Source organism: Uranotaenia lowii, chromosome 2, assembly GCF_029784155.1.
Source record: "Uranotaenia lowii strain MFRU-FL chromosome 2, ASM2978415v1, whole genome shotgun sequence".
Taxonomy (NCBI): Eukaryota; Metazoa; Arthropoda; class Insecta; order Diptera; family Culicidae; genus Uranotaenia; species Uranotaenia lowii.
Window position 1 is genome coordinate 288,460,922 of NC_073692.1, and position 10,880 is coordinate 288,471,801.

Here is a 10,880-nt window from a genome sequence, read left to right on the forward strand (position 1 = left end):
TGTGAATTGATATAAGTAATTATTTTTAATACACACATATTTTTGCAACTTACAAGTGCAAAGAAAAAATATATAAAAAATACAAACAAGCAGCACATCAAATTGTGAAGCACCAGTTTTAGGATAGCTAGCTTGAAACTAAACAGAACAACAATATTTAAAGCTATCGATACATAACAGGCTTGTGTAGTATGTCAATATTTCTTATGGTAGATAGAGCCCAATCCTTAACGCAAATCAAAAATATGTCAACGACGTTCATTCGTTTGAGGCAGTTTATTTTAAGTTCCAAATAATATGCATATGCACAGCTCCTAGCCATATGATCGTTCAAATTATTCTACCAAGATATTAGAGTATAGTTATTCAAAAGTTTTTTTTTCTCAATCAATCAAAATCCGAAAGACCATCTTACTATATCAGATCGTTCTTCAAATTTTGCAGATCGTTAAAATATTTCAATTCTTCGGTATTATTTTATGTTTTTCAAAATACTTTGATCAATAAGTTCATCTCCTCGATGATCTATAGGGGAGAGTTCTCTGGAGAGAATGTTTTGCTCAGCTATTTTTCGAACCCGGAATCATTTACAATGTTAAAATTGACCTTGTATGATATTTTTCCAAGTATTTTTCAATGTCAAATCCCAAGTGAAGTGGATGAACATTAGGTACCTAAATAAACTTAGACATGTTTTGTAGATGAATGAAAATTTTCTTTGAGATCTGGAAAGTCAAACAAATGTACAGACCCTGTTCGTTTTTTTGTGTTGTCAAAATCTGATTTTGCCAAATTGAACGGTTTTTCTGATATATTTTTATTGAAAAAAACCTAAAATTAATAGAAAGACATAATATAAGCCTTTAACTTATTAGATTTTCTCACTAATATTAGTTTGAAACAGTAAAATAATGAATTATTTATTTTTGACTGCCTCAATAAATTTATTGAGCCAATCTAATAAATCAAAGGCTTATGTTAGGTTTAACATAAATTTTGATTAATTTTAAATAAAAATAAAAAAAAAGTAACAAAAACGATTTTTGGAATGTTGCTAAGAACGAAAGGTCTTTGCATCAATGTTGCCAAAATCGAATGACCAAAAGTGAACAGGGTCTTTACTTGGAAAAGATATTGTTTAAGTAGGTATCATAATTCAAGAGAAATTATAAAATTGTACCCACTAGAAGTCCAGTGAAGCACCTCCCAAGAGGCTGAAATAACAATCAAAACTATCGCCCCCCTGTGTGTTGCCACTTTTACTGGCCTAGCAGACGGACGCACTACAAGCGCAGATAGTGAGAAGTTCACGTGCCATATTCCGAGTAATTGACCGGTCTTTGTGTTCTACCTTGGTACGTGGATTTGAATGAGTTTGGCGTAACGCCTAATCGTATGGCGTCTTCCGATACGCACCAAGCTAAATATTTCCGATAGCCCAGGCACGCAGTTCTTCTATAAAATGATTACTCAAGCCTATGAGCCACATCAGTTGTTCACCAGCGTTGAAATTTAATATTGTTGGTCCGGGGCGAGTGTAGAATTATGAAATTGTTCGTTGGGTTTCTGCTAGCAGCGACCACATCGTGTGCCGTTGCTATTTACTATCCTCCTCCGCCGCTATTCGAAGTTCAGGAGTCACATTTCGCTTACCAGCTAAAGAGCTTTCGCCAATCATTGGATGAATGTGCAGAGTATTTGGATGTAGCCGTTGAGGATATTGATAATTTGTATATTAACAACTTCGTCACCAACGATAAGAGCCTCAAGTGTTTGATTCGGTGTGTTGGAATCAATTCTGGTTGGTGGCATGATGAGTTGGGCGTTCAAGGGCCAGTAATCGAAAGCTATTTCCAGCCAACCGCAGATGATTCATGCTACGAAACACGAACTGAGGAATGTCTCCAGGGTAGACTTGCGGGATGCATCGATAACGATTGCTCCAAGGCCTACGAATCCTTTTTGTGCTATTATCAACAATACGGAAACCTGAAGATATCTGATGAGTACATTCCAGTCGCTAAACTGGAAGCTGTCCAAGCAGCAATTGATTGCATCACCATCTTGCGCGTTCCCAGGGATTTGATAGAATTGTACAGTCAAGGTATTCTTCCTCCAGTACCCGCGACCCAATGTCTTTACCGGGCTCAATATCTGGCAGAAGGTGTTTACGATGTTAATTCAGGCTACAATCTGACCCGACTTTACATTCGGTATCACGAAGTTCCATCACGAGACATTCTGAATGAAGAAACAGCTGCTTGTATAGAAGCCGCGTTTACTCAAAGTTGTGACGAATGCTCAAAAGTTTACAAGGCTCGAGAATGCTTCGCTAACTACGGACCCGCAAACTATACTTCGATGATTATTCAGCATGCAGCAAAAATTATTTTAGCACAAAGTTGTGAACAAGAACCTCCCTATGAAACAGAACCACCAACAGAACCGGTAACTGAGTCAGAATGCGAACCAGAGCTTGAACCTGAGCCTCAACCAGAACCAGAACCTGAACCAGAGCCAGAACCTGAACCAGAACCTGAGCCTGAACCTGAGCCAGAACCTGAGCCAGAACCTGAGCCTGAACCTGAACCAGAACCTGAGCCAGAACCAGAGCCTGAACCTGAGCCTGAACCAGAGCCAGAACCAGAACCGGAACCCGAACCAGAACCCGAACCCGAACCCGAACCAGAACCCGAACCCGAACCGGAACCCGAACCCGAACCAGAACCCGAACCAGAGCCTGAACCTACCCCAGAACCCATGCCATCACCTAGACCACACTATTACAACAAGCCCAAACCAGATATGGGTTACTACATTCCCTATAACCAATATCCGGCTGTCTATCCCAAAGTTTAAGAAAATATCTGAAAAAAAAACTCGACAAAAATTAGCGAAATGATAATTTGAACTTCTGATATGGATCAAATAAAACAATCGTAATGTATTATTTTAATGCCTATATACCTGCATTTATTCGTCAATATCATCCTGAATCAATAACCGAAATTTTCTATCGTTCAGGGTAGTTTGATAACTTTTCGCTTTGCTCAAAAAAAAAATATTTGAGAATTAAGTTTCATGGAGAATAAATAAACCGCTTGAAAATTATGATTTGAATAGAGTGACAGCGAAGAAACTGGTCTTCCGTGTTACTCTTGACATAAATTGTCCACAAATACAAGGCAATAAGTTTGTCAGATTGCCCAGCTCAACTCGGTTATTTTTTTAACGGGTTTGACAAAGAATTTGTCTTACAAAATACTTCGAATGCATGCCCGAAAAATGTACAGAAGAGATGCAACCAAAAGCCCTATAGAGTTAACCTGTCGTACCACCCTAAACTAACTAATGGGATAACAAAAAAATCCTTTCTCAACACGGTTTGAAAACAGCCTACTAGAGCGCAACACCCTTAAGGATCGGTTGGTCTCCCTGGAGGATAAAATTCCACACGAAGAGAAATTTGGAATCTAGGAGATTTCCTGTGAGAGTTGCCCAGCTGTTTTTATTGGCCAAACTCGTCGCAAATTTAAAGTTCGACTTAAAGAACACAGAAATGCTGTAGACAACAAAACGATCAATGAACCCAGCGTAGCAGCCCATGCAACGGAAATGTATCACTCTATAAACTGGGAATAAGTGATCTTCAAAAAATGTGTGAGAAAAGCTTCAAATTTGAACGCACGGGAGTCGATGTTTCAAGTGTTTTCTATGTGATTTTTGTGGAATGATTCCTGGTTTTCTGGGACCGCTTAGAGACAATATAAGCCTTCCCAAATATTCGATTTGGATATTGAATACTTAGTCAAATAGTTTTTGCCATTCTTGTGCACAAACTATGTAAATACCATAATTTTAATGTACCATAGTATAATGTACGGGTTTTCTCCGTAGTATTCCGTCTCACGAGATAACTTGACGAACATAATTCCTAAAATTCATTCGGTCCATGGCAACAGTTCTCCAATTCCTCGGAAATCTCACATTCGCCGGATCACGCTCTACTTGGTCTAACCACCTCGCTTGTACGCTCCTGCTCGCCTCGTTCCTACCGGATCCTTAGCGAACACCTGTTTTGCAGGACAGTCGTCCGGCATTCTCGCAACATGCCCTGCCCAGCGTATCCGACCAGCTTTCACTACCTTCTGGATACTGGGTTCGCCGTAGAGTCGCGCGAGCTCGTGGTTCATCCTTCGCCTCCACACTCCGTTCTTCTGCACGCCGTCAAAGATGGTTCTAAACACTCGTCGCTCGAATACTCCAAGTATACGCAGGTCCCCCTCGAGCAATCTCACGGCTGGTGCCATTGTCTGCGGTCACCAGTGAGCCGATATAGACAAAGTCTTTGACGTCGATCGTGACCATGTTATTTCTGGACAAGCGGGCTCGGTCGGTCTCGGATCCGCAGGCCAGCATATAGCTTGTCTTGGACGCATTAATTTTTTTTTTTTTCAGTTTTATTCATCAGTTTATTGTCGTTTAGTATAACTTAACTTATGTACAAATATCAATACATTTTAGATTGTCAAATGAAAATCTAATGCATTTAAATCTACGTTGAAACTGCAGTCATTTACAAAAAGAATGAATTTTGCTAATAATTTCAAAATTTCTATGCGTTTTGACCGCCCTATTCTGTCCAGCATCGGCGAGCACAAATCATTCACTAAAATTGGTTGATGACCATCGAACAGCAGGTTGATTTTTTGTTGAAGCAAGCGCGCACCGGCTCTTACTCGTTGACAGCAGAAAAATTTGTGAGCTATTGTTTCCACCTCGCCACAATACTCACAGTTTTCGTTGGGTACTCGTTGCAGTGTGCATAGCAGTTTACGATGAACTGTCTTTTCGTTTGTCCAAATGTACAACAGAGATCTCACGCTCGAGGAGAGTTGAGGCGATGAAATATTGCCCCATATGCGTTTCCAATTGAGGGCTGGCTGGTTTCTTTCCACGCGAGGTTGATCTGTTTGATCAAGCAAACAGTTGTGCAGACTTTCTGCCGACGGGTTTTGTATAATCTGGCTTGGTAGTTGGGAGTGACTATTTAAAATCAATTTCAAACACGGAAGATCTGGAGGATGATGTGGGTTGTTAATCTGTGCCTGTTGTATCCAGGTCTGATAAAACGGCATACAATCCGCTTCAAGAAGATGTCTGTTTATCAGCATTGCCTTCGTTTTCAGAGCAGGCAGATGTAGCCCTAATCCACCGTTTCTTTTTGCTCGCGCTAGTTGTTGCATCGGTACACGTGCGACAATGCCTCGCCATATGAAGCTTCCCATCGTAGCCGTCAGTTTGCTAGTATGAACACAGTACGGAGCAAGGTTCGACGACATGTACCAAATTCTAGATGTTATAAACGTGTTCAAAAGTACTATTTTCTGGCACACATTGAGGGAGCGCATTGAATGAAGCCATACAAGCCGAGAAAAGTTCAGGACAAGAGCGTCCCAATTAAGCCTAGTCATATTTCGTATCGAATTGCAAAATACGACACCCAAAATTTTGATCGTCTCCCGTGTCTCAAGCCAAGGAACGTGGATGGAGTTTTCATTCACCATTCCGATATCTATTGCTGTTGTTTTTGATAGGTTTAATGTAGCTCCCGAAACTCTCTGGAAACCTTCAAATAGTTCTCGCATTCGCTCTATTTTTCCCGCACAAGTTACTATTGAACTTATATCGTCTGCATATGCGACCAGCAGATCAGCTGCACAGACCACTTGGAGCTGTTGCAATAGTGGATGGAGGTAGAGCACGAAGAGATGCATGGAGAGAGGATCTCCTTGACGGACTGATCGGCTTATCGGAAACGGAGCGGAGAGATGTCCATTTATTAACAGCTGAGAAGAAGATTGGGCATAAATACGCGTGAGCAACTCCACCAGACGCGTATTGATCCCCAGGCGTGTCATCGTTTTGAACAGGTATCGGTGATCAACTCGGTCAAACGCATGGTCGAGATCAAATGAAATCAGTTTGCCGCATTTTTTCCTAGCCGTCAGTTGTGCTATCCGGTCCTTCAGCGCCAACGTGGCTTGAAAAATGTTGCGACGATTGTTGGAGCACTTTTGCACATCACTGAGCACATGGTTTTCTTCAAGCACGTGGTTCAGTCTGTCTTTAAGTATTCGGGAGAGTATTTTGTAATCACTGTTCAGCAGAGAGATCGGGCGGAACGAGCCTGCATGGTTGCCAGATCCGCGTTTTTTAACTAACACTATAATTCCGGCAACAAATTGGGTTGGAATGTTTGAACTGATTGCTTCGTTCAGTACCAAGTTCAATTCACGGTGTATCACATCAAACGTTCGAAAGTAAAATTCTCTAGGAATACCATCGGGTCCCGGAGATTTGTTTGGCGCACTATTTTTTATGGCTTTCAGAATATCACTAGTACTTATAGCGTCCATGCAGGCATCGTTCCGTCCGTTCACTTCTGGGACTAAACGGCAACACGGGAACATTTCTTCGTTTTCTTCTTCCACTGTAACATGTGCATAAAGGTTCTGAAAATACTCAACCATGTGCTCTTGTACTGCCACTGGGTCATCTATCACTTCATTCTCTTCGTTTTCCACTGTTCTTATCGTTGTTTTTTTACGAGTTCTCTCTCCCAGTTGGAATGTCGAAAGCGGTTCTCCGGCAATGTAGGGTTCGTTTGCTCGTACAAATAGTGTTGTGAACCGTCGCTGATGGGCCAACATTTCAGCCTTTATTCTGTTTATGTTCTGGATCTCTTCCGGGTGGCGATAGTACCGATCATACGCTGCTTTGAGGTACACGTAAAGGCGCTGCTGTTCGCAATGAAAATTTTCGAAGGCTTCTCGTGATTTGCTTCGAAAGAAGGACTTTATTTTTGATTTTGCACAAAATAGCCACCAGTCCATCCATGATCGGTAGTTTCGACGCTGCCGAGTCCAAAATTGCCACCTATTCCGGAATTCCTCGACACATTCTTCAGTTAGCAGATGAGGACGAAGGGACCAGTATCCTCGATTAGTGGGTAGGGTGGGGAGGGGAATACAGATTCGAGTAGTTACAGCTTTGTGGTCTGAGAAACAGCACACATGTACATCAGCTGTTCTCAGCTGATTTTGCAGGCCAGTGCTGACGTAAAAACGATCGAGCCTGGAGGTTGAGTTAAACGAAATATAAGTGTGGCCTGCGTCGCCGGGACGTAGTTTTATCCACACATCATGGAGCTGCAGCTGTTGGGTTGTGGCTTGTAAAGCAGGGCTCATGTTGTATCCCGTGGCATCGAATTGCCTCAGAACACAGTTAAAGTCACCTCCGAGAATGATGTGGTCTGTTCGATGACGAAGAAAGTATGCGAGCGTTTCGTTGAAAAATCTTTCACGATCGGCTCGCAATGCTGTTCCTGAAGGTGCATAAACATTACACAGCGTTGTGTTGTTTACCCTTACAGCAGTCAATCTTCCGTCTGCACTTTTTTCTGTGTGTGTGTGTCGAATGTGTTCTTTAAGTGCTATTGCTGTCCCTCTTCTATTGTGATCAACATTTACCACTACGGTATATCCCGGAATGGAGAGTTGTTCACTGTATACCTCCTGCAGAAACACGATGTCCAGAGCCAAAGTTCGGATAAATGTACGAAGCGCGTTCAGTTTTGTAGTATTGGTGATTGTATTGATGTTTATGGTGCCGATATTACAACTGACCATAGCCATCACATACAAACATCATCTTCTTGGGTGGAAACGTTGCCGTCAGTAGCTGTTTTCATCTTTTTGGTTGGTTGGATGTGTTTTCCTTTCTTCCTGCTGTTGTTCGAAGAAATCGAGGAAACAGAGATATCCGTTTCGTTCCCATCAGTTTGGGTGCGCATGGTGTCGTGACTTCTGAGTTGGATGGTTGTGGTGGAGGTGGTCGGCTTGGCGGGAGGTGGCATGAGTGTTGGCTGCGATTTCTTGACGACATCGTGCTGCACTGGCTTGTCTACAGCGGCTGTTGGGGCTGTAGTTGGGTTTGTTGTGATTGTTGTTAGCTGTCGCTCTTGAACGCTTGTTGAGGCGCCCAAGGGCTGTACTGGACGCTTAGTAGCGTGAGCTTGGTTTGACTGTGCGTTCATTTTAGCAACGTTTGCGTAAGTTTGATCTGCAGCCAGTTTCTGGACAAGCAGTCTTTTGTTTTGTACACATGGAATGCCAGTGTGTACAAATTCCCCACAGTGTCCACAAGTCTGGCGCTGCCCTTTGTAGGCCAGACCCGTGGTTTCTCCACCAATAGAGACGTGTGATGGTATGTTTCTCAACACAACCATTCGAACCGAGCGAATTCCCGTCGGCATACCGCCGAAAAATAGTTTTTCGTCCCACAAAACATTTCGAATCGTGAGAACCTCACCATACGCCTGTAGAAAGTCAGCAACTTGCTGGTTGGTGATGGATCGAGTAAGATCAAACAATCTCACTTCCACTGCGCCATCCTCCATTTCTATACGTACTTTGTACGTTTTCCCGTTGTACACTAGGGAGTGTTTGTCGTCGTGGTCTTGCACAATTTTCTGTGCGAGTTCGAGGTCAGTGACCTCCACGTAGAAACAACCAAGTCTGCGGTTTGGTTGTATAAGCAAAACATCTTCACGCTTCAATCCAAGCTCATGAGCAATGAATTTATGCACTTCTTCGTTCGTAGGTGGCTTTGGAGCCAGCGAAAAGTCTATACGGAATGTGTTCTCGCGGCGCCCCATCGCGAAAACACCAAGCGCGGCGGCACTAAGTCCCCGACAAGTCTCCAATAACGAAAAAAACTTAGAAATTAGTCCGTGTTCGTCTTCCGGTAGCAGCGATAGAAAAACGACCGACTGGCTCGGAAGCTGAGCGCTAACTACTGCATTAATCATTAACCCGATCCACCGTCGCCTTGATCAGTATGGTCAGCTCTATGTACGTATGTAGGAAATCTACCATGGGTGCACGGATTCACCGCAGTTTTATCAAAGTATGTGTTCACACGCATTTTTTTAAATAATACTCATAGAACAACAAATTTGCAATGCTATATACACAATACCCGACACCATGGTTTCGTATGAGCTGTTATGGTATGAATGTATGGCGTGTCAATGAAAGCGTGTTTCTGTGGATGAACGAATCAATCAGATACACAACTAGTTTAAAACGTAAAATATGTTAAACGTGTTACATTTACTACAGGTATTCCGGCATCCGTGTATATACCTGGCCAGTTGGCAGATGATTGAAAGTTCCAATTAACTCATTTATGTCAAATAAATACATCTTACCCATCGGCAGATATTTGGACTTGAACCCAAAATCTGTTGCCGATACTGGAATCCATACACAATACGTCAGTTGTTTCAGTGGGCTCGGCGCTTCATATTCTGAACAGTTTTTAACTTCACCAAAAAGGCTTCCGATTTTTTCAGGAACCATTTTAATTCTTCTTTTTTTCATTACTCACCAAATACACATACTAATACAACAACGCGATTTTCTATGTTTTATTTTGATCACTTTTTTCCCCTCCCTCGCACATTGTAAATTTTCACACCCTGTGATCTTCATTTCATCGCAAATTAGAATTCTAGCTCTCCTGAATCCTTAATAACTTGTCAGATTATTTGAGACGCTTTTCATTCATTTTAGCCAAATTCTATTATCCAGGCCTATGTTTCAGGCCGTTGTTATTTGAATGATAATATTTCTTAATATGCAACTTGCTTCTTCAAATTAATTTTTTTTACTTTGCAATGACTTTTCCTCTTATTTTTCTTATAAACACTTAGCTGTCCATCATCACATTACTTAAAGATTAACATTCAAATTCGTGTTCCGGATAAAAATTCTTCATATTCAATTTACCTAACCTCTTAATCAAAATAAAATAAAAACCGAAATGTACCATGAATGATTTTTTGCCAGTTGGGCGGGTTCCGTGATATCGAAAAAAAAAACTCCGAGCACGAGTTGTGAATGCTTTGAATATAACATTCGAGCTGTCTATCCACTTAGATTATACAATTTTTCATAAAAATCGCCAATTTTTGTTGCATACATTTGGAAGCCATTTTTTCACTTGTCCAAATCTGAAAATATCTTCCTGGTTCCACTTCTACCTTGAATTCCCGTTCATCAACGCCTACCCTTTTCACGAGCCCATCAAAGCAAGCGAAGATTTTTCAATGCAGCCGGAACCGTTGCCCTGGCAACATGTTTGTGCACGCGTCACTATATTTGCCGTTGATTTCAGACGCTATACCACCCACGCTTGGGTGCCGGAATTCGTTCAATGGCCATATCCAAAACCCTCCACTAGCACATACCAGAATCACTATTTAGAACATGTTAGAAACCCCATAATTGAATAAGCTCGCGAGCTACATATCATTTTCCATTCTCCCCAGCTCACAGCATTTTGCCTTTCTTTTCTTGTTCTATTGCACCGAAACACTTTGAAATGCATACAATACTTCCGATCTATTATTTTCACGTATCTCACGATTTTTTCACTTAAAACAGGCATGTCAAACTGGGGGTTTGCGGGCCGCGGCCTTTGTCAATACGGCCCGCGTAGCCACGTCTAAAATTGTCACAAAAAAACATCACTGACTTTTATGTAATATATTACTGCAAAAAACTGCAAGCAAGTTAAATATAACGTCTTCAACTTAATTAAAGTTCGAACATGTGCAAACCAGTTTCAGATACTATAAATTTTATCCGTTCCCGTGGCTTGAAGCATCGCCAATTTTCGACATTTTTGGAAGACATTAGACATGAATTCGATTGTATTTCCTACTACACAGAAGTACGCTGGCTTTCCTGCTTCGAGAGGAAATAATATTATTTTTGGAAATGAAAGGTGAACTTGTTGAACATTTTCAAGCA

General features: G+C 41.6%; 1 protein-coding gene across 1 annotated transcript; it reads left to right on the forward strand.

The window, feature by feature from the left end:
- The first annotated feature begins 1,545 nt into the window (after positions 1-1,545).
- On the forward strand, positions 1,546-2,859 carry LOC129742766 (uncharacterized). Its single transcript, XM_055734707.1, has one exon. The coding sequence runs from the start codon at positions 1,546-1,548 to the stop codon at positions 2,857-2,859; it is 1,314 nt and encodes a 437-aa protein (XP_055590682.1).
- Positions 2,860-10,880: the final 8,021 nt, after the last annotated feature.

Coding starts and splice junctions, on each gene's coding strand:
- LOC129742766 (XM_055734707.1), top strand. CDS start 1,546: ATGAAATTGTTCGTTGGGTTTCTGCTAGCAGCGACCACATCGTGTGCC.